The 25,515-nt window shown below is 35.3% G+C and overlaps 1 protein-coding gene across 1 annotated transcript; it reads left to right on the top strand.

Moving 5' to 3' along the window:
* Positions 1 to 999: 999 nt before the first annotated feature.
* On the top strand, positions 1,000 to 25,515 carry LOC582808 (protein O-mannosyl-transferase TMTC4). Its single transcript, XM_030981692.1, has 16 exons — positions 1,000 to 1,158; positions 1,494 to 2,094; positions 4,132 to 4,351; positions 7,733 to 7,820; positions 8,443 to 8,552; positions 9,079 to 9,284; positions 10,421 to 10,502; positions 11,422 to 11,624; positions 12,290 to 12,470; positions 12,924 to 13,052; positions 13,528 to 13,607; positions 14,241 to 14,348; positions 15,399 to 15,540; positions 18,044 to 18,158; positions 22,126 to 22,238; positions 22,944 to 25,515. Exons 2-16 carry the CDS (start codon positions 1,655 to 1,657, stop codon positions 23,154 to 23,156), a joined length of 2,430 nt encoding a protein of 809 aa, XP_030837552.1. The 5' UTR covers positions 1,000 to 1,158; positions 1,494 to 1,654; the 3' UTR covers positions 23,157 to 25,515.

Raw genomic sequence — 25,515 nt, 5'->3', positions numbered from 1 at the left:
TTATTATTACATCTGTTCGATTGCATCTTGCTATGTAAACTCTTTAATGGGGGATGGGATGGGGGGGGGGGGGGGGGGGGGGCTTGTCTGAAGAAGAGGGTAACCAGTGGTTAAAAAAACTACTCAATGAGTAGTTCAGTTTCTTGAGTCTAACAAACGCATTAATTAAAGTAGTTGTACACAGATCGAGTTACCACCCTCTTTCTCTCATTCTCAACAGAAAATAATTAAACACCAAAAGAGTATTGCATTGAGACTTGGTAAACAGCATAATACTAGTTAAAACACTCTCATTCCTCTGAGGCATCGCTCAACACTAATAGGCACCCATGACTCATGTCTAGAGTCAAGACCCCCTCCCCCAATTTAGAATCTTGAACATAGCGCTTACTCATGCATAATAACTTAATTTCAGACATCTTGCCAAATAGTTAGTTTGGAGCCCTCCTTTAAACCTCTTTATCATTGTTAATTTTGGTTGTGATCAATTTCATTCTGTTTGTCTAGTTTACTGTTGGTTGACTTGTGGGCTGTAAGTCTGCAGGGAAATCTTGTTGCTGTAATGCTGCTTATCAGCATATCATCGCATATGACACATCAATTTCGATTGAAGCGTTTGAAATAACATTTGTGTTCACAAACGTGTAGATGCTCATAATATATACAAATTAATTTTTAGGAAGCGAGTAACAATCTAAAACAACCAAGTCATTTCATTAATTAACCCTCACCCTCACCTCCAATCCTGCCCCACCCCACCCACCCCACCCCACCCATCCCAGCTGTCTACAGTATTTATGACTTTGGACTCTGCATCTAAACCAGGAAGTACATTGAAGGAATCAAATTTTTTATGTTTCGGTGGCCTCGATTTTAAATGTCAGTTTACTTTATTTACGAGATGGTTGTTTGCTGACTGTCAACCCATTCTGGTTTTCTCCTGTAAAATAAAATAAAATAAAATCAATGAGGAGAGCCTTAGCCTCTTAGGATATAAGAAGGAAGCTTGTTTCATAGCAGTGCCTTATGGTATGTATTTAGGCTTTAGCTGATTCTCTTGTTTTCTCCTTTTTCTCCAGAAACGACACAAATCATTAGCGTGTGTGGAACTGTGGATATAGCAGGTTGACAACATTTCCATTCTTCTGCATCAAACAAGTACTATTTAGCTCAACAATTTTTTGCATAATATGATATCTCTGATTGTGTTTGTTTCTAATTGAATTTAGAAATCAATAATGTTCTACTTCTGAAGTTTTCATGTACTCATTTTATCAAAATGATTTTGAGTAATTTATTGACATTTATAAACTCATAAAGATTGATGAAATGAGGATGTATTTGAAAGATGCATTCAATAAATCACCAAATTACTCTTATGCTTTAATATTTTTCTCAAAAAACCAAGTCTTGGACTTATCTTGATCTTATAGATTACTATTTAATTATTTATTTATTAATTCATTGTTTTTGGGGTTTCCTTTCTCTCACAGGCAGCTCTACAGTTAGATGAACTAAAACGCAGTGCAAACCTTTTTCAAAACCATTCTGCATGAACTCAATAGCAGCATGGGTTGAGGGAATTTCTTCTTAAGACTATAGATATGATACATTCATATGACTCTGGATTCTGCAGTCAGATCTGAATGCAAAAATGCCTAACATCAATAACAACAATGCATTCGGGACACAGTCAAGAATCCAAAGCCCTTCAAGGCAGCGCGTTTCACGCAAGAAACAGAGGATCGGTCAAGGCTCTGGAGAACACTCTACAGCCAGCTTGACCAAGAGTCAAAGCAGCAAGGCCATTGCTAATACCTGGATGCACAATGAGTCGTTAGATGCTACCATCCCACTTCCAAAGCTGTCCTTCATCACCTCGGCATTCCTTGTTGCCGTATTAAGCATTGTGACTTACTGGAACAGTTGCCATGGGGATTTTGTCTTTGACGACCTGGAGGCGATTGTAAAGAACCAGGATGTGAAGCTGGAGACTCCGCTCTGGAACATCTTCCAGCATGACTTCTGGGGCCAAGCCATTGAGCTGAAGGAGAGCCATAAGTCCTACAGACCTCTGACTATTGTCACCTTTAGGTGAGTTCCTTGAAACTCTCTTCAGTGTTTTCTGTTAATTGCTTGTATCAGGTTGCCAAAGTATGCTGCATGTATTAATAATCCTATATTTGCTACAACTGTTGTATTACAATGTAAGCCTTGTCTTGAAATGTCCAAACAATACTCTTTTATGTATGATATTGATGATAATTAGAGATTCGATTTTATCAAAGGTGTAGCTTAAAATGATCTTTTAGTCAACTTTTTTGAATTGAATTGAATTTTTTGAATTGAATTTCTTTATTGTCATGCACAAAATAAAATGAAGGCATAAAAATCGTTTTACAGCTCACATTTGTATAAATATAACAATACATTAACATATCATAGACAGTAACTACAAATAACATGAATAACATAACAATGTAATGTAATTTAACCTTTCTGTTGAGAGCCAGAGGAATTATTTGATTATTTGTACTCCCCTGGCTCCCAACAGACAATATTAACTTAAATAAATAGCAGAAAATGTACATGACAACAATCAATGTCATATAACATATAAATATATCAAGTCACAGCAAAGATCTAAAAATCCATTATGCATCAATTGTTAAAAATTTCAGATAAAAACTGTTTATTTTGAGTAGCAGACATAAACTAAAAGTACATCATACTGGATGGCAAAGAGGAAAGACAAGAGAGAGAACGAGAGAGTGAGAAAGGAAGTGAGAAAGGGAGAGAGAAAGGGAAAGGGAAAGAGAGAGAGAGAGTAGAAGAGAGGAACGGTTCAGTGTGAGATGATGCATATACAGTTTCATTCAAAACATTGCTTTGTAATAGACATTATTTATATTGCACCTGTGCTTAGTACTGTTACATTTATGAAACACTGCTATGCATGCCAACAAATACAAATACAACTGTATGCTAGTACATGTACAGTACATATAGATGGTAGATACACTGTACAGTTGAAAGAAGAAAATTGATGCCAGATAGAAGAGGCTAGAAGAGAGACAAGAAAGAAAGAAGAAGAAGAAGAAAGAAAAGTGGAGAAAAGGAAAGAGAGGGAAGAAAGGAAAAGGAGGAAAAGTGAAGTGTGAGATATTGAAAATATTGTTGAAATAAATTGAACTGAATTGATGAGTCCACATGTCACTTACACACTATCAACCACCCAACCATAACAGCAGGGAAGACCCCCTCCCCCTTGACCTTATACAAGCTGACCCATCTTCACCCCCTGTACTTCCAGGATATGAAGAGAGAGAGAGAGAGAGAGAGACAGGCAGACAGAAAGAGAGAGAGAGAGAGAGGGAGAGATATATGTAGGATAGAGAGAGAGAGAGAGAGCAGAAGACAGAGGAGAGAGAGAGGGAGAGATAGAATGAGAGGGTAGGGGATCGTACTCGGGGGTTTACAGGGTCATTCATCTACAGAAATTGTTGTTAAACACTTTCATTGCACTTGGGAGAAAGGACCTGCCGAACCTATCAGTTCTTATTCTTGGTAACCTAATTCTTCCTGATCTATTGAAAACCACTTCATTATGCAGAGGGTGATTAGAATCCTTCACAATCACTTGCAGCTTAGCCAATAATGCCCTTTCTGCAACAACTGCCCAAATACTTTCAGAATATATAGCCATAGCTTCAAAGCTCCCAAATTTAATTTCTTATACTCATAGGATCGATGACCAAGTGTTTTAAAATGATTGATTACAGTTTGTTTTGAGCGAAGAGCTATGAAGTTTTGGAAGCTTTGAAAGAGGTATCTCTGTGAAAGAAATATGAATACATGTAGAGATCCCTTCAAGAGAGCTCACTTAATTTACCCCAGAACTTTACTTAGCAAGTTCCCAAAATAGTTTTTATAAATTAAATGTTCTTTGGAATCTATGTGCGGGTATACTCAGAACTTTCATGAAGGGAATGAGTTTCTCTGCTAGTTGTTGTTTCGTATATCCAGAACTATACCGCCCATTTTGTCCATTTACAGATGAAGAAGATTATATTTTTAACCCTGAAGTTTCCCATATCATTTCCCTTTCATCTTTTCTTTACATCTTGATAGGACCAACTACTTTGCTGGAGGCCTACATCCATGGGGCTTCCATCTAGTGAACATACTCCTCCATGCCACAGTGAGTGTGTTGGTACTACCTGTGTCCTCAGCACTTCTCACAGTAGTGACAGATGTTGGGAAAGGGGGTGATGAGGGGTTCCTGGAATGTCCAAGAGCCAGCCTCTTGTGTGCAATACTCTTTGCTGTCCATCCGATTCATACTGAAAATGTGAGTATTTCTGTTATTTTATTGTTTTCTGCTATGTAATTGCCTATAAGAAGGCGATTGCTGTTGACTGTACTAGATACCAGTAGAAGATTCAAGTTACAAAAAGCCAGTCAAACAAGTAAAGCATTCTTTTTACAAAGAGTTTGACCTGACATAGATACTACTGCTACAAATGATGATGATGATGATGATCTAATTGTATAATAATCATGATAATAATAACATTTACGTAGCACTTAATTTTTATGCCTCCGCCACCGAAGGTGGTGCCGGAGGCATCATGTTTTCGGGTTGTCCGTCCGTACGTCCGTACGTCCGTCCCGTTTGACCGTTATCACAATATCTCAAGAACCATTTAAGATTTAAACTTAAGACTCGGGAATAGTATTTATCACCATAGGAAGACGATCTGATTAGATTTTGGAGTACGTAGGTCAAAGGTCACAGGTCACAGAGGTCAACTTATGAAATTCCTTGTATTGAGTTTGTTAGCACGATATCTCAAGAACCATTTGAGATTTAAACTTCAAACTTAAGGATAGTATGTATCACCATAGGAAGACGATCTGATTAGATTTTGGAGCACGTATATCAAAGGTCAAGGGTCACAGAGGTCAACTTATGAAATTCCATACATTGAGATTGTTATCATGATATCTCAAGAACCACTGGAGATTTAAACTTCAAACTTAGTGATAGTGTGTATCACTATAGGAAAACAATCTGATTACATTTTGGAGCACGTAGGTCAAAGGTCAAGGGTCACAGAGGTCAACTTATGAAATTCCATACATTGAGATTGTTATCATGATATCTCAAGAACCACTGGAGATGTAAAAACTTCAAACTTAAGGATAGTATGTATCACCATAGGAAGACGATCTGATTAGATTTTGGAGCACGTAGGTCAAAGGTCAAGGGTCACAGAGGTCAACTTATGAAATTCCATACATTGAGATTGTTATCATAATATCTCAAGAACCACTGGAGATTTAAACTTCAAACTTAATGATAGTGTGTATCACCATAGGAAGACAATCTGATTAGATTTTGGAGCACGTAGGTCAAAGGTCAAGGGTCACAGAGGTCAACTTATGAAATTCCATACATTGAGATCGTTATCGCGATATCTCAAGAACCACTGGAGAATTTTCACTTCAAACTTAATGATAGTATGTATCACCATATCATAATATCTCAAGAACCACTGGAGATTTAAACTTCAAACTTAATGATAGTGTGTATCACCATAGGAAGACAATCTGATTAGATTTTGGAGCACGTAGGTCAAAGGTCAAGGGTCACAGAGGTCAACTTATGAAATTCCATACATTGAGATTGTTATCATGATATCTCAAGAACCACTGGAGATTTAAACTCCAAACTTGTTTAAATTGCTCTATGGCGGAGGCATCATGTTCGACTGCGCGCAGTCAAAATTCCATCTAGTTATACATGTATTTCTAAGCGGTGTACTGTTCAGAATATCAAATGGGAATTTAAGAGGGTTCTGATTTAGGGTGAGGGTGCGGGGGTTGTCCAGGCATCTTCTTTTCTTGTCCTCCACTTTTCTGTTTGCGTTTCTCTCTTCTCTCTCTCTCTCTCTCTCTTTCTCTCTCACTTTTTAAGAATAAATAGATTGTTTTATAGCTATCAATTTGAGGGGGGGGCATCAATATTATCAATAAATGTACAATTACTTTAAACTAATAACATTTATTAGGTACCATTTGGCATCTTTTAGAATGTACCCTATAATATATGATGATAAGACTATCAAAATCATATCAAAGTTGATTTGAATTGTTATGGGTTTTCCCCTTTCTTATCATTTTCCTATTTAAACATGTTGTGCATGTTTGAAGGGCCTGTGTTCTCAACATATGGGATTTATAGATCCAAAGTCTATAAAAAAAAATGAGTAGTGCTGGACTGTTAATATTTTTAATTTACTTCCTGCCTGTATTTCATCAACCAACTTTTAAAGGGGAAGTCCCATGTGATAAGTGATACTGGTTTGGTTTTAATTGAAGCAGAAAAATGAGAGGAACAGGTCAGTTAAAGTTTGAACAAAATCCAATAAAATATAAGACAGTTCTGAATTTTTGAAAATGCGATCAGTAAAATACAATTTAAACTGAGCATCACCAAATATACTATTGTTATCCTGTTTTATTACAAATATGGGGGTCTGTGGTGATCTTTGTTGGTATCGCTCATAATACAAGTGCCCTGACAATATGCCCTTTCAAAAGCAGTCGATCACAATGAAAAGCAAATAAAGCCCTGGCTGGCAAACAGAATCTGCTGATTGTATGATGAGATTCGGTCCACTGGCTTTGGAGGGGCCTGGTAATAAAAACATCATAATGCAAATCTTTTACAAAGAATCAATGACTGTTTATTAATCATCTATTGAGAACGTTTTGTAACCTCTGCAAAATGTGCATTAAAGCATATAACAAACTTAATTTTGTTTTGGGATTTGCACTTCGACCTCCCTGTAAAAATTATACAAGACACAACAAAGCTCAGTGTTTTTGAATTATGATAACAAATATACAATGTAAGAGAATTCCATGATAATTGAGAGATATGTTATTTGTCTTGATTAATAGAAATGGAAACAATTTGTGTTTGTAATTTTCTGTAATATTGTTCTTTGTTTGTACTCATTGTAATTTTATTTAAACTGTACTGTATTTGGAATTGACCATGCCTGGCTTCTTTTGAAAAAGGTGATTTATAAATGAAAGGTATTACAGTCAAACCTGCTTAAGCGACAACCTGTATACAGGGCAATTCCACGGTAACGGAAGGACACTCAGACAAGATTTTTGAACTTCAGGTTCATACTAAAAGAACTGATTTATTAGTATAAGATGTGAAACAGTACAGATATAATACCTATATAAGTGCCTTTAATTCTCCCAAAAAAAATTGTCATTATAGTTAAGTAGTTTAAGAATGTGCATATTAATTATCTCGGTAACGGAAGGACATAAAAATGGACATGGTTTTTCCAGTTAATTAGTGTTTATCCAAACTTTGTGAAGTTGATGAAGCTTTCCACTTGACTGAAACACATTTTGTTCCCCATAGTTTAATACATACTAATAAAACATTTCTTTTAGTATGAACCTGAAGTTCAAAAATCTTGTCTGAGTGTCCTTCCGTTACCGTGGAATTGCCCTACATTTTTCTTTTCCCTTGAATATGATTTCCCATTGAAGCCTGTACTAAAGGAACCTGTACATGAAGACCACCTACCAATAAAAACCACTTTTTATGTTTCCCTTGAGTGGTCTTGATATACAGGTTTCACTGTATTAAATGTTTTGACACTTTTCTTTGTTTTTATTCTTGTCATTATTGGAATAGGTTGCTGGTATTGTTGGACGAGCAGATCTTTTATGTGCCTTGTTCTTCTTCATGTCTTTCCTCTTGTATACCACTGTTTGCAAAAGTGGTAAGTACAAGTGAACTAATTCACTAAGAAATAACAATAACAGTAACAGTAATAACAACAACAACAATTTAACATCAATAACAATAACAATACCAATGCATACCAATACCAATTCCATTACCAGTAAAAAAAAATACCAATACCGATAATAATAACAACAACAACAACAACAATAATTCCAATAATAATAACAATAACAATAAAAATAGCAATAATTTTTTTAATTGGAATGATCTGAAGCAATGGAAGAAAATACAACACTTTAGACAGTCTATGATCTTGCTTTAGATTTGACACAACTGTATGTGCTACAGAAATGTAATATAATTAGCATTCTATTATTGTTGTATTATTTCATTTCTAAGAGTGATTCTTTATAAAATTAATGTTTTTATGGCTCTCAGCAGACTTTAATTCGGGCCCTGTTAAAAAAACTCATAAACCTTGTTACCAATAACAAATGTTCAATTTCTAAAGTTGCTCTCGACAATCAAATTCCAGGAATTAAATAGCTTATAACTGTTAATGTAACTTGTTATATTGATAGCAAGTTTTATGAAGCAGGGCCCTGATCTTTCCAATCATGTGAATGACAAAAGGCAATGTCATTTTCTTTTTTCAGATTCATCTTGCCTCGATTCAACTCCTCTGTATTCATATCTTTGTCTTGTACTGAGCATGGTATTATGTGCCGTGGCCATGCTCTGCAAAGAACAAGGCATAACAGTTATAGTAAGTAATCCTTATCAAGAATACTACATAAACAATTGTAAGTTATATATATGTGCATCTATGGTGTACTGTCTGCTAGGCATGCTGCCTTTCAAAAGGTTTTGCAATGTAATACACATACCCCTTATGGAAAGTACAACATGAAGTACAATTTGTAGCTACTTACGCCCTCTATACAGCCAACAATGCCTAAGCGGCCGGTACCCGTTGATCCCCCATGGTCCCCTTTTTCTTATGTTAATTGAGAGCTGATTTGATGAGATAACCACCTGCCAGTGACCACGCAGGTCTAATCCCTCCTAGCCAAACTAGTGCAGATAGGTTTTAAATCTAACATGTATAGAGATTTCACAAATTCTGATCTGAAGAAATATTCAAGCCTCAAATTATTAACTTTTTAGCAATATCTGACTTTTTTCATACATGTGTGTATATGTATTACCTTGTTTTAAAAGGGTTCAATTATATTATATTCAACAATAGTTTTTGCAGCATATTCCAGATCATCATTTTTTTTTTATCCCAGGGTATCTGTAGTGTGTATGACATCATCATCAACTGTGGGATAGACCCAATCCCAGCATTCTCTACCATCTACACAACTCTGAAGTGCCATCATGTGTTGCCGTCCATACAGCTTGCTGTCCATTCTCCAGAACTAAGATGGCTCAGGAGATTATTACTCAGACACCTTGTTCTTTTCATCTCTGCTATTATACTCCTACTCACAAGGTAATATTAATAATAATAGCTCACGTTTATAATGCGCCTAATACTTGTTTCAAGGCGCAGTACGTATTATTACCCTGGTCATCGGATTCACGCTGACACGCACACAATGTATGCACATTCTCCGCTCTGAGGAGCATTCCGGCCAGTCACCATTTTACAAGCGCTACTTGCTCATCTGACCACATCAACTTTCGCATCCTACCGGGTACCCATTAAACACCTTGGTGGAGAGTGGCAATTGTAGATTAACGTCTTGTCAAAGGATATTAGAGCTGTGTCGGGGATCGAACCTCGACCTTCGAATATCAAGTCAAGTGCTTAAACCACTTGACCATGACACTTTATTTGGTTCTTGTGCACAAAATGTTTGGCACTTTAATTCATTATGTAAATGTAACCCTGGCATTGTTTTGTTTGTTTTACCTGACTGCTAAGAAAGCATGTGTATGCTTGAAATTATGCAACCAGGGGAACAAAGGCTTTAAGTCCTCTCCGAGAGACCTGGTAATGAGAATTAATGCTTTACCAAAGGGCGCTAGCGCTTCGAACTGATTTCGAACCATTATCTCTCAGTTACAAGATTGCTACAAGCCATTGCGCCATAGTGGCATTAGTTAGGCTGCTGTTACTTTTGCTCACAGCATACATAGGTAGAGAGTTTAGAAAGATGCTTTGACAAAGGGCATAATTGCTGGACATGGCTTTATAACAAGCCCATCCTTTTGATAGATTTTTCATAAATGAAGCATCCACATTTCTATCCTTCATTTTCAGGGGCGTATCCGACATATGTACATATTATGTACCCCCCCCCCCTCCTCCAGGCCCATTTAACAATTAATACCGATTGCAGTTTGTTTTTGTCATATATGGATGCTCAGGTGCATTCTGCATCCACCTCTTTTTCAGGAGGGGATTTTTATGAAGTTTGGGTTTCGCCACTGACTTTCTTATTTTAAGTAAAAGAAGCCCACCTTATATTTTCCTTAGCATTTGATTTTGTTCTTCAATCTGTTTATTTGATTTGATTCTTCACTTTTGATTCTACATTTGTTTTGTTTTGATTTTGTTTTCTTTTGTTTTCTTTCATTTGTTTCTTTTTGTTTTCTTTCATTTGTTTCTTTTTGTTTGAGTAGATTTTTCATCATGGGTAGTGGGGTTCCATCCTTTCAAGAAGTTGACAATCCTGCATCATTTCTTGATAATGTCTGGATGAGGGTAAGACGTTATCCCTTAATAATAGCCTTTGTCTTTTATATTGCTGTGCCATTTCCCTTATCAATCAGGGAATGTGTCATCCACCATTAAAACTATTCTTTATTTCAATACAAATGCATAAAAAACTGAGCCTGAGAGTATGTGGTTTCATACTATATGTCGAATAGCATATATACAGTGCTATAACATAAATCTACAGTATACACAGGTTAAATTGTGCTTTTCAATTTAAAGTTATTCTGTTGATAAGTTCACCCCCCAAAAAAAATATAGTGTATCTGGATAAAGTCACTTTTATTCTGTTTTCTTTACGTATTATCAATTTGAAGAAAAAAAGAATGTTCTCCATGTCATTGTGACTTTATTTTGTTTTAAGGGATTCATCTCCCATTCTGAAACATCCCCTTTTCTGCATTTGTGTTTGAAGTGTGCATGAAAATGGAAAGGACTTCTCATTAAAGGGAGTGGGTCATCAGTTTCCATGTACGCAGGCCATATTTCACTGACACCAGATTTGGTGGAATTACCATTAATGTGTGTACAAGTCTGCACATAGCAAACCTGTAGGCCTGAGAGAAAAGCGAGATAACAACTTTACCATATGGGGCAATGCAAGGCATTACATAAGGCCTGTTGGTCATAAAACCTAATGGTTAATCCGTTTCACAAAGCCTTTTTTCAATGACAAATATATAAAATCAGTGAAAAATCTGCTGATAATCAATCGGAAGCAAAGATTTCACTAGCTTATAACAAAAATTGTCATTTTGTCACTGATGACAATTTTTGTGAAATGGGTCCCAGGATTAGCCCTGGTGTTTGACGACACCTGTTATTGGGGAAACACTGGAATTTCCCATGAGGGCCCACTCCTATACTATTTCATCTTACATGAATATTAATATCTTGTTTGTTACAGATGATTAACTACAGCTACGTCTACTCCTTGAATGCCTGGCTCCTGCTCAACCCCTGGTGGTTGTGTTTTGATTGGTCAATGGGTTGTGTCCCCGTCATCCAAACACCCCTTGATCCCAGAGTGGTTGCTCCCATTGTCTTCTGGATCATAATGGGTGTCATTGTCTTCTATTGCCTATTTGGATCAGACCATTATGAGAAAAGGTGAGATAAAGGTGGGATCTGTGCCCCATTTCATAAAACCTTTTATCAATAATAAATGCTAATTTTCTATAACAAATTTGCTCTCGGCCTATCAAATGCCATAATTTCAGTAGCTTATAACAGTTATTGTAACTTGTTATTGATAACAATTTGTATGAAACAGGGCCTAGTTTCTATAAACATATTGGTTTCTTAATGCGATGACTAGTAGGCAGCCCTAGAATATTGTAAAATTCATGTAACTGTCGTCTATATGCGTATTGACAAGATCCTTTTGGGAGAAGATATCAATTAAGTCTATAACAACCCAAACAAGAACAGAAAACATCTCATCATTTATTGTTTACAAATCAAGCACCATCTTAATTCACATTGTATTAATTATGAGTGGAGAGCATTTGAGCTCTGGAAAGTTTCTAAAGAACTCTTGTTACAGATAATTAAATTATTAACAAAAAATATTATAATTATCACTTTTGCAAGAGTGAATCCAAAAAGGAGCTCTGATTAATATTTTTGTCATTGATTTTAGTCTAACCATTTTCACACTGACAGATTTTGCTGCAAAGATGAAAGCACATAGGTACTTTTTAAGTTTCAGATCTAGAGATATGAATATTGAAACAGAATGTGATAAGAAGATCCCTTTATCTTATCCTTCCCAGACTTCTGACTGTTTCCATTTCTGTGGTGATCATCCCTTTCCTCCCAGCATCCAACTTCTTCTTCAGGGTTGGGTTTGTGATTGCTGAACGGGTCCTCTACTTACCAAGTCTGGGATTCTGTTTACTGGTCGTCATGGGAACCAGACATCTGTGTCTCAATGGGACCTCTATCATGAAGAGAGTAAGATAATGATGGAACGCGATGAAGATTTGTCATTTATGTGAATTCCGACTTGTGAAATGTGAAACAAATAAATAAACTTGAAAGTATTTTAAAATAAAGAGATGAAACAAAAGTTCAGTCCTAATTTATGTGTTATGAAAATGTGTTAATTTATGTATAGTATTACAATATAGATATGTCATAAACTTTAAAGGGAATGTAGCATGACGAGACTACATGTCGTTTCCGTGGCCTGACTCGGGGCCAATCAGGTATAATACGACGCGACCGCAGTATTCAAGTGCGTGCAACATACGTGAAACCAAAGCGTGAAGAGAACTCCGGTCTGTTTCAATCAATGCCATTTGTTTACGTGCAGCTATCCAAAAGAAGTATTAGATGGCGTTAACCAGTATTTGCCATGCTACACCCCCTTTAATATAGCCTTTCATCATATTTTCATTTTCTCAGGCCTTGCAGGTTCTCCTCCTTGTTGTTGTTGTCTGTCACATGACTCGCTGTTACCATAGAAACAGTGAATGGTCAACTGAGAGAAGGCTGTACCGATCTGGGCTAAAAGTATGTCCAGGAAACGCTAAGGTGAGATGACAAGAATGAAATAGTACTTTCACATTTTGAATGTGTTTACTGTAGGCGATCACTTCCAGATATCGATACCTCAGTCACACTGCCAATGACTCCAAACTGAGCCCAAATTGACTGATCTTTGACTGCTATAAGATTGTAATGAAAAAAATTGTTCAGTTTGTTGTCGATCCGGTGTCTGTCTCCTCTGTATGATTTGGGTATAAACAATTACAATTTTACCGGTACTCTCAAACAAAAGAGCTTTACATATTATAAACTCTGTATTGATTAGTGCTCTATCTATATTCGTGCATAGATAGGACAGCATTAATAAACAAGTAATCCATAATATGGTATGTATTTAATTTTTTTTCATTTTCCTCTGTATCTATAACATAAGTTTTTACAGGGCCTCTCAGGAAAAAATTGATACAGCGAGAGTGAACCTGTTTAGATCAAATGAATACAAATTAATTTTTTTTTGCAGGTTCACTATAACATTGGCAAGAGTGCAGCCGATGCAGGTCATACACAAGAAGCTATAGATGCATACAGAGAGGCTATTAGGTATGATTTGAACATTTTGATATACTCCTAATTTCTTGTCAGCTAATTTTTAAACCTTCTTTCTATGATATGGCTACATAATTATGTACCTGAACAATAAAAGTTATCTGCCATTTAGTTTTGGTAGCAGATATGCAATAGTTTGGGAAATGAGCAAAAATAGAAAAAGATAAGGAAATAGAACTAGAAGTTCCAAGCCATGAACATAACGTGCAGGCTTGTGCAAGTATGTGGATGTGTGGATATGTTTTGTTGGTCCTCTCATGATGTTTGGTAATTTTGGTCACTTTTAGCCAGGGGTAATTTTTCCAGTGTTATTAACAGAAAGTAGATTTGATGAGCCTATTCTATGTAAAAAAAAAAAATGTGCCCTGATGCTAGAAAAAGGGGTCAAGTTGACCCTCATTAACAATAATATGGTCATTTCAGTCATTTTTTTACCAGAAAATGACAATATCTATTGATTTTTGTCTGAAATCAGGCCAACTCTTCAGTCAGAATAAATTGATGGTTGGATTTTGACATCCAAATTCAGTATAAAACTGTGAGCTGATCAATATCAGAACAATCAATCTCATTGAAATGCGATGTCATTATCTCACCTCAGTACATGATTATTTTTTTTCTTCAAAGGTTGCATCCTGATTATGACCAGGCCTTGAATAATCTAGGTAACATCTTAAGAGACTTGAATCAGACACAGGAGGCAGAGATGCTCATCTCGAAAGCTGTTAAAATCAGGTATATTTTATATTCATTGTACCAATACACATGGAAGGATGTTTATTATAAGGTATATGCTGGTCAAATATTTAAAACGGATAATCCATGAAATAGCATGTATGTAATAAGCTTTGTTCAATTTTCTCCGTATTTGTAACTTAGAATTTGTACATGGTCTCTCAGGATAACAGACCTAATACTATTAGAGTTACCATGGTTATATAAAACAAATAAGTAAATTACTTAAAACAAAAAAAGATGCTAATACTTAATGCAGTTACCATCAACCACACTTTTGTGTAATAATTGCATGCCTGAACATCATGAAGTTCAACAATTTTAAAACTTGAAAACAGTTACCAGAGCTGGTTCAACAAACCATTTCTTCAAAATATTAAACCATTCAGTCCTGTAAAGGGTGCTATTAGGTGTAGATAGAAAAAAATATAGTATAGTAAATAGAGTATTATCACAAAATGCTTTTTAGTGGGGTTTAAATGGTTGCTTTAGGAAATGTTCATTTTTTTTAAAGATTCAGATTCACCTAAAGAATTCCAGGGTGTGGAGCACCAAAGCTAGCATTTCCAGGTGAACTCCTGTATTGTTTTTTCTTGTGATTAACTTTTTAAAAAAACTTTGGAAATAATACTTCCCCCTCTTGACTCTCTATGACCTTTCTTGACCCCATACCGACCTTTGCAGCAGCCTGGATGAACCTTGGCATCGTCCAAGCAACCTTGCAGAAGCACGAGGAAGCAGTGGTCAGCTACCTGACGGGCTCCAAACATTGTTTCTTTATCTTGTGATTAACGCTGTCTTGAACTTCCAAATACTAATATTGCCCCCTCTTGACTCTCTATGACCTTTCTTGACCCCAGACCGACCTTTACAGCAGCCTGGATGAACCTTGGCATCGTCCAGGCCACCTTGCAGAAGCACCAGGAAGCTGAGGTCAGCTATCTGACGGCACTTAAACATTGTATCTTTATCTTGTGATTAACGCTGTCTTGAAATTCCAAATACTAATATTGCCCCCTCTTGACTCTCTATGACCTTTCTTGACCCCAGACCGACCTTTGCAGCAGCCTGGATGAACCTTGGCATCGTCCAGGCAACCCTGAAGAAGCACCGGGAAGCAGAGGTCAGCTACCTGACGGCTCTCAAACATCGTAAAAATTATCCAGATTGCTTCTTCAACTTAGGAAACCTGGTAAGAATATATTGTTTGCTGCCCTCTAGAAGGCCGTCACTGCCATGGCATTTACATTACATTACATAGTTAATAATAAAAGTTAATATGTCTTGTTTACCCAGGTATTAAGTATTAATAAGTATTAATTCTGTTTATCCTGAGGGCCCTACAATCGTATTATTATTATTATTGGTATTGTTATTGTTATTGTTAGAGCACAAAGGAGTGACAACCCATCAGTCCTGTGATAACAGTTTTTTTCTGCATTTTGCTTTATTAGGGGTGAGGGTTGGATATAGATATGATCTAGCCCCTATTACAGCATCTGATATTGAAACAATCCTGATATCATAAGGCCAGTGGTCTTGTAATCCATTTGAAATATTTTAATGTATTTTAACAAATATTGCTATTAATATTAACCTGTTGTCTACTGAATTCTATCATTCCCATAGACTTAATACTATTGGCAATGGGTTAAAATAATCGGAAAATCAAATGCTCACTTAACCCTATATAGCCCGGGCTATTTTGAAACTGCGTTACTGATCTCGGCCGCTGAAATGACCGATCGCAGCAAAAATTTGCATACATGTCAAGTGAAGTGTATAAAATACTATGGTAATTTCAATTTTTTGAAAAATTCACTCATTTGCATATTTATGGTAATTTATGCCAATAAGGTCATAAAATTCACATTTTTGCCCATAAATCAAACATTATTCATATTTAAGCGTTCTTTTTCACTACATATATTTGTTAGACCTTTTGGAATAATAATATAACACAAAAAATTGAAAAACCAGGGTTATTCCTTATGTTATCTATTGTTTTGATAATTTCTTATGTATTTCTCTGTTTTTTTTAACTTATGTATTTTATTCTTTTAATTGTTTTATTTCATTTCCAACTACTATAATTCAACTATTTTGACCCCAAAATAAACACCTAAACTATAAACAAGACCAAATAACCAATGTTTTATCTCTTTATTTGAAAAATGAGATTTCCATATGTTTTGTACACAAATCACAAAAATGAGCGATTTGACATGCAAAATCAAAAGGACACGTGACTTTGTAATGGTAGGTCTGATTTTCGAAAAATTTCTTTCAAAAGACGCGCAAGACTCGAAAGAAAAAAGTCACAAAATTTCAGTGTACGATTTTCTTGCGTTAAAAAATTATCGTGAAAAATGTCAAGGGGGGAAAGCCCCCCCCCCCCCCTCCCTCCGGGCTAGATAGGGTTAAGATGGATCTTCATTTTGGGTTGTGACCAAATCATCAGCCTATTGTTAACTGATTGATTCCTGATGAATCCATGTTTGTTGCAATATATCTTGTTAATAGCCTGATTTTTAAAGATACTGTTCAGGTATTATTCAATATCTTAAACTATTCTATCTTCTTTCTTCTCAATAGATTGTTGTTAATAAATGTACATGTATTTTGTCCACTGATCTCTGTTCATACTTATTGGCTGCCATAACAATTGAAATAACTTATGAGTTCAATGACTTTTAAATTTTATTATCGTGTTTTTATACAGTGAATATATTACTCTAAGCAATAATATGCATGATAAATTAATCAATATTGCTCACTAAAACTGCTTTTATTGCTGCTGAAAAGAAGAAGAAACCTAGCTCTGTGATAATAAACTTGTTGTCTTTTAATTGAAATGGAATTTTATCATGTTAAAAGATTTGACTTCGTAAATACAGTCTGTATTGTGAGAATTACAAGGATGTTGCACCTGATATGCACCCAAATCAGCATTGATGTATATTGGTTTAAAGACTAATATTAGAGCCAGTGGTATTGTGGGCCTGTGTAATAAGAGTATAGGAGGGATATTGTGTGCTGATAATGGTTTAATTTGTTTATTTATTTACTTTTCATAAAAATACAATCAAAGCAAAACAAAGTTTCACTTAAGTTACAATTTATGCAAAACAAAAAAAGGAGAATGAAAAAAAGTCTATGATGGCTTTATGAGACAATTTCCCACCAAAATATACAATTGATTGTTATGGAACATAGGTTATACATCACAAGGATACTAACAAATGCAACAAGAATTTGCGTTGATTAATCGAGGCTGCATGAAAAAGTCTTAATAGACTAGTGAAGATCTCTCAGTTTCAATGCTTCTCTTTAGTGGTCTTTGTATACAGGTTTCTCTGTATATTGTCTGTTTGGAAAATGATACAGGTTAACAGTTAAGCCTTAATTTCAATCGATCTCCAAACAGACAATATGATGATACAGTCAAACCTGTCTGAGTGGCCACCTCTCTATAAAGGCCACCTGTCTATAGTGGCCATGTATTTTGTCTCCCTAAAGATAGAAATGTATGTTGGAGAACCTGTCTAGAAAGGCCACCTGTCTACAGTGGACTCCTTTTCTGTTTCCCTTATGTGGCCTTAGTAGAAAGGTTTGACTGTACTATTAAACCGCAGAGAATAACAAGTAACACAAAAATAATAATGATGATAAATGCATGAATGCACTATTCACAGTACTTAGTACTAGGAAACACAGACCAGGCACTGTCTGCATGGCTGAATGCTACGTCACTGCTTAACACTCACGCTGAAGCCTGGAGTAATACCCTACTACTGCTTGATAACTTAGGTGAGAATTAATAGCAGAACTTCAGAAGTCTACAACATTTTATGTGTTTCTGTTCATATAGAGGGATAATATTTACTGAATTTGCTGTCGAACTGCAGTTAAAAAAGCTATTCCACTTTTGGGGGCCATTTGTTGTTGATAGTAAAATTTCAGAAGTCTATAACATCTTTTTTTCAGGGCAAGTCCAAGGTATTCAGTAACTATTACCCCCCCCCCCCCCCCCAAAAAAAAAAAAAAAAAAAATCAACAACAAACAAACAAAATCAAAATAGAACAAAAATTTACATATGATATGTCCTATTTTGTTTTATTATTTAGTCATATTCAAACTTTGGTAGGGCTTTCAGGTCAATAGAATCATTTGGTATACTAAAAATACTAAAACTTAAGATGAAGTTAGTAATATATGGGACAGAATATTGTGGATTTGCCCTCCTGTGTTTCCATGTATTGTGAGGGATAAGTCTACTGACTTTGCTGTTTTAACTACAGTTCTTAAAGCTATTCCACTTTCTGCCATTTGCTGCTCACTTTTTTCTATGCAACCTCAATCTCTTCATCTCTGTTTATGAACTACATGTATCGTCTGTTTGGAGCAAGAAGGTCGTCAACTAGTATATACTTTAACTCAGAGTTAATTCCCTTCTGACTCTGAACAGACGATATCTCTTTTTTTTTCCCAGTACATATATCATCTTGACATGATAATGACATCATCAGCTTTCTTCTCTTAACAAATGCACTCCTTGATCACTTTATAGCATTAATCATTCATATTTCTACCTTTTTAACCAAAACTTTGTTATGTGATATCTCCCTTCTTGCTCCTTCTGACAAAATATTTTTGAAGTCATGTGTGGTGCATGCATTGGGAATGCATGTGTGCATTACTCTATCACCTAAATATAACTTCTCTTTCCAGTATTTATTCCTACAAATCTACATGGATCTGCATGCCCCTCATAGTTAGTAAGCAGAGTGTGAGTAACATCATTGTTTTATTTAATTGTATTGACTCCCCCCCCCCCCCCCCCCCACATTTTTGTTATTTTTTTCAACCTTTTAATGTGGGAAAACTTTTAAAGACAATAGTAATAGATGTGGGCAGATAATGAGTGAACAAATGGGGGTTGGAAGTCTGGGCAAATATAAAGAAAATGAGACAGAGAGAGAGTGAGGGAGAGAGAAAGAGAAAGAAAAAATGGGAGAGAGAGAGCGAGAAAGAAAAAGAAAGAGAGAGAGAGAAACAGACAGAGCCGGACTGAGAGAGTGAAAATGAAGAGAGGGAGAGAGATGGAGAGAAAGAGATGGATATATATATGCGAGGGGGGGGGGGGGCAAAATAAAGTCAGGTAGTTAGATCTTCTTATAAGGGAAAAAATACAGCGCAATGTATAGTACTCATTGACTTATCTACCTCATCCTTCAACGGCCTGCATGGAGCATGATATTAATGAAGAGACATAGATTTAAGATATATTGACATTTTAGAAAAGAATTGATGTGATTGCATTCCTAAACTAATGCAAAAACTTGGACGATAAGATAATCTTGAGCATGATGAGCATGAAAAAAAATGCATGCTATTTTGATTATACTGGGTGAAAGAAATGATTTCAGGCTGCTACATGAAAAATGTCATTGTAATTGTTTATTTGGGCTTTGAAGTTTTTGGTGCTATAATTCTATTTAAATGTTGATATAGTATTTCTAAAACCATGGTCGGTGTTATGGTATTATGTGAATTTAATATAGTGCAAGTTGTTTAAAAACTAGGGAATATGAAAAGGTGTTTTCCTTACAATCGTCAGAGAAATGAATAATGAGGAAAAAAAGAAATTTCAAAACGACATAGCAAAACGCTCCTGTACGGTTTGAATTTGAATTTAATGATCAATTTGAGTAAGATTTTGGTTATGTCAATTCACCAAAAGCCATTTTACAGCTTGTATCTGTTTGACAAGCTTGTTTATAGTTATAGTTCCACAATGCTAGCCCAAGTGAACAACTTGCTTTTCCCAGGATAGCTACATATACAGTTAAAAACTGAATTATTCTTACCCTTGCCAATTTTTATAATTTTTTAAGTAGATGAAAAATTGAATCGCCCGATTTATACTCTTGATAATGTATCATATTAAAGTTTACATCTAAAAGTATTCAGCAATGGCCCTAACTCCACTAATCCACCTTTAGTCTTTACTTCATGAGATATGAAAAACACAAAGGACATCAAATTTACAAGGGGCATGAATAACTTAGTTGTTATCTGTATATACATTTCTGTAGCAGACTGACTTAGGGACTTTTAGATTTGCACGTCGACATATGGACTGCTACGTGTAACGTCCTTTTAAGGCTCTGCCATGCAGTGCCTTAAAAGGAGGTCACACTTAGCAGTCCACTATGTCGACATGCAAATTTAAAAGTCTCTATTGTTAAATTAAACTGGTAATGATCATGTTATGACTGCAGTATTTGGATACAAAGCAGTGGACGCTAGCAGTACAGGGTTGGGAAAGTGCTATAACTCAGAAGCCTGATCATTCTCGTGCGTGGTTCAACATAGTAACATTGTATGATGACTTGGGTAAGAGAACAAAACATGTGTGATTCTTCGGAGTGAGAGTAATACATCGAGGGGTCAGTGACACAAAGATGGCCATTTTGAGAAAAAGTAGTTTATATGTCACTGAGCACTTGGGCCTTAATTAAGGAGTTAAGTCTATTATATGTTTCACTAGCCATTGACTTCAATGGGGTGTTGGGTGGAGTGTCTATATGTGTTTCCTGGAAAGCCCACATTTTTCTGAACATTTTGGCAAAATATTGAGTTACGTTTTTGAGTCACTGAACCCTAGACATGTAGTTGTTCAAATGACGTACATGTATCATGTATGAATACTGGTAGTAATTGTGCTGTAGATCAAGTGCAAATTTCAACTGTTCACTCTCTCCAAATATATTGCTTTTTCTTTTTCACGTTGGTATTTCAAGGTTTCCTCTTTTCATCTCATATTTCTGATTTATTCACTAGCTGAAAATATATATGTAACAATCTCTTTTTTTTTAAACTGCATACTACACTAAGTACACTCTAATGACACCAAGTTTGGTTTGCAATTTATATTATTGATCTCATTTTATTTGATGTATTTTATTGGTAAAAACAAAATAGCAGGTCATGACGATTTCTGTTTTTTTTTCATACTGAATTCCAACTTCTTTGTCCCATGTCTGTTATTAACTTTGACCAAGCTACATGTTTAATTTGTACATATTGTCAGCAGATTATCATGGTATATTTGTATGGAATTATTTACATATTTAAGGCTCGTTCAGATATGATGCGGCAAAATGCGACGGCTAAAAAAAAAATGATGATGTAAAGTGTAATACGCATGACATTTCTATATCTTACAACACAGAGCAAGTCCTGTGTTGCGCGCAGCTGCCACATATTTAATAATTGTAAAATATATTTTAAAACACAGCTGCTTTTTTGTTATTGCTGCAGTTTACCGTGCCACATATGAACAAGCCTTAAGTCTCTATTTCGCTTTATGTGTGTTGTCAAGTGTTTTTTTCTTTACGTTTTAATGATGATGTCATTAGATATTTGTTGTAATATTTTTTGGATGAGGGAAATATATTGCCTGCTTTTCTTGAAACTCAAGAGAGTTTTAATAAACAAATTCTTATAGCATGTATAAATGTGTAAAAATACAATATACTTGTATCAAGACAAAAATTGAAAGATGCTTCTATATATGATTGGGAAAGTCTTTCTAAATCTTTTGTGGGATTCACATTTGTGAAGATGAAATTTGTAAGGGTTTAAAAAGAACACTTTGGGGTTCAATTTCTTGATTTCTCTTCTTTAAAAATACTAATTTTCTTATTTGTTTGAAAATTAAGACTAATGATAAATATTACTAGTATTTTCTTGTGCAATCTTTCCATGTAGGTCAGTATAATACTGCTGTATCTGTAGGACAGGAGGCCCTGAAGCATGTGAAGGAAGATCCATCTATCTACTATGCCATGGGCAATGTCTTGGGCAAGATGGAGCGATATAAGGTATGTGTCAATTATTTATTGGGTCAAATGCGGACTTTAAAAGAAAGAGGGTTTGCTTTGGTGAATAATTTGTGATTTAAATTTTGGCAAATAATTACACTTACAACAATCAAAACCATAGCAAGAAAAGAAAAGAAAAAGGAGATTACGAATGAGAATAATGATGATGAAGATAATACTACTACTAATAAGAAGAATATTGGTGATGATGACTATGATGATGATAAAGATAATGATTTATAATAATGATAATTACGATAATAATAATAATGATACATAACAATAACAATAATGATAATACTACAAATGATGATAATAATAATAATACAGAAGCTTAAATAACTAAAGAAAATAAGCTTTTGTAGGATGATCTCATATAGACTGTCATATTTCAACTAAATTGATTTTATGATATTTAAAATGAGATATAAGAAAGCTCAAAACTTTTTAAATTAAAATATTAAAAAAAATAAAAAAAACCTTCAACATATTTTCATCAACATAATCAATGCGAGGTTGATCAGGCAAGTGTGAAGATGAATATTCAAATTTAAGTCCATTGAAAACTCCAGGTATTAATCAATTAAACCAGATCTCAAGAAAGAGAAAATAGTAGTTTTAAAGGTTGCATTTAGCAGATCTTTACAGTTACAGGTGAGCTGTTACTTTTCATTTGTAATCAAAATAATTGTTTCATACATGCAGGAAGCTGAAGAGATGTACCTGCAAGCCATCCATTACAAACCGAATGTGGCTCGTTACCATGGCAACCTAGGTGTCCTCTATCACCGGTGGGGAAAGCTTGAGGAGGCCTACCACCAATACCAGAGGTCGTTGACCCTTGATCCTGCTTCAGAGGTCATGGAAGAGAATCTGAGAAAGCTAGGGAGGAAGCTGAAGAAGAAGCAGACTGTTTGACCCTTGACCCTTGACCCGGCTTCAGAAGTCACAGAAGATAATTTGAGAAAGCTGGCTAGGAAGCTGAAGAAGAAGCAGACTGTTTGACCCTGGACCCCGCTTCAGAGGTCATGGAAGAGAATTTGAGGAAGCTAGACAGGAAGCAAAAGAAGAAGCAGACTGTTTTAATTCAATGCTAATATATCTTCAGGGTTTTATGTGAAATCAAACTTTTATTTGAAATGAAGGAAAAAAAGGTCTGACTTTCAAAATTTGTATGACCTGGCTTTCAGAAACTGATTGTGATGAGTAAATACTTTCATTTCTCTGGTCAAACACGAACCTTCCTGGTTCTAGATGACAACGGATGGCATGATGGATCAATGGTAGCTAGAGCAGTGGTCTCATATCTGGGAGGTCCCGGGCTTAAAACCAAGTCGACGCGCTAGTGCCCTTTGATAAGGTAGTGATCCTCATTACCAGGTCCCTCAGGGTGGACCTAAAGCTGTCAGTCCCCTGGTTACTTTATACAAGCATACACATGCTTTCTTAGCAGTCAGGAAAAACAAACAAACAAACAAACTTTGTCTCCTGAAATAATTGAATATAATGTTGCTAGGGAAGAAAAGACACCTTGAACTTGTGCCTGGATTAGCCACAGGATTTATTTAGATTACATACCGGTAGTTGTGCTATAAGAGGTTAAGATGCAATAAAATAACTAAATCCAACTCACTTTATTTTGCTGAAGAGTACAAGACCTATAAGAATATACATGTATTTTTATTTGAAAAAGAACCCCTTTATTTTGCAGAAAACATGTAATGTATTTCTATATTAAAAGTGAAAATAGTTATAATTAAATTATCTATATTTTTAAACGTGTATGTAGATTCATTATTCTAAATTTGGTGTATGTTTATGGTATGATGTTTTCACACAATATCAATCATTTCGCTATATTTCACACCGTACAACTAGAATTTTTGGTGGATTTGTCTTTTATGGTTGAAAGTTACTGATAAAATTTCCATGCATGCTTTTACACTGAAATATGATGCAGGAGGAAATACTATAAAGTGAAATATTGAAGGAAAAAAAATGCCTCGGAAATACATAGAAGTATCTCTTTGTGTACCTCGTCTCTGGAGTATAATGCAATATGTCAAGAATATTTTGATGTAAACATCTGGATCATTAGATGTTTAATCTAATCTGGATCATTATAGTGCCTTATCCATATCCATTTGTATATTGTATTCCAGATTATTCCTGTGTGCTTATAGTGTATATTTACAGTGAGTGTTTAAATATATACTTAATATGATAACTTAAGATTTAGATGCAAAATATACAGTACTGGTAAAAAAAACAAAATATATTATCCTTTCCTGTTTATAACCTATCCTATCAAACAGAAATTTGTTTTCATTTTAATAAGAAGTCTCCCTTCTTTAATACCCACTCCCATTCTCTCTAACTCTGGCTCTCTCACTCTCTCTCTCTCTCTCTCTCTCTCTCTCCTTCCCTCTATCTCTCCCTCCGCCTCAATTTCTTCCATTTTTGTGTTTAACATCAGATAATGATTTATCAGTGAAAATTACTTAGGTGTTGTGCTTTAAATTGCTATTTCTGGTATACATGTACATAATAATCCCACTCACAGTCTATTTTTCTCATCTTACTTTTTTGGTTGTTCGGTCATCTCTCTTTCACACTCCCAGGTTAGCATCTATATACTCTCATTGATTTTCTGTATGATCATATTCTTGTGAAACGGATTAGTATTATTGAAATTTGGTTGTGGTCGTGATATTCTCCATTTTGCATACTCAAGTTATTGCTTGTAAATCCAAATAATCATGTATTCATGAATACACATACTTTATATATGTGGAGATGTTGTAGTATATTGGTTTGTTCACTAGACTCTGAATCAAAGGGTTGGGGGTTCAAATCTAACGTCCTTTTGTAAGACATTAATCTATATCTGTCGCTCTCTGCCCAGGTGTAGATGGGCACCTAGACATTGCTTGGGTAATAATAATTGCAGGGCATTCAGGAAGAACAGCATTGGTGCTGATGAGGCTTCCTTGGGCAAATGATATTAATGTACTGTTTGGAGCCAGAAGGGCGTTATCTCATATACTTAAGTTTAACAGAGAGTCGATGCCCTTCTGGCTCTGAACGGATGATTATTATTATTATTGATATTATGTAATCATAATTCAAATATTTAACAATGCATTTTGATGTTTTAGTCTTTCTTTTCAACTGTACATAGACATGTACGTTCGGGGGATTTACAGAAATGTACTGAAAGGCCAGAAATGTTGGGAAAATAAAACTGAAGCAAATTTTGCTATGAAATAACTTCAAT

The sequence above is a fragment of the Strongylocentrotus purpuratus genome, unplaced genomic scaffold, assembly GCF_000002235.5.
Source record: "Strongylocentrotus purpuratus isolate Spur 01 unplaced genomic scaffold, Spur_5.0 spur5_scaffold_12, whole genome shotgun sequence".
NCBI classification, from domain to species: domain Eukaryota; kingdom Metazoa; phylum Echinodermata; class Echinoidea; order Camarodonta; family Strongylocentrotidae; genus Strongylocentrotus; species Strongylocentrotus purpuratus.
The sequence above is the reverse complement of the archived record's forward strand: the minus strand, read 5'-3'. Positions and strand labels throughout refer to the sequence as shown.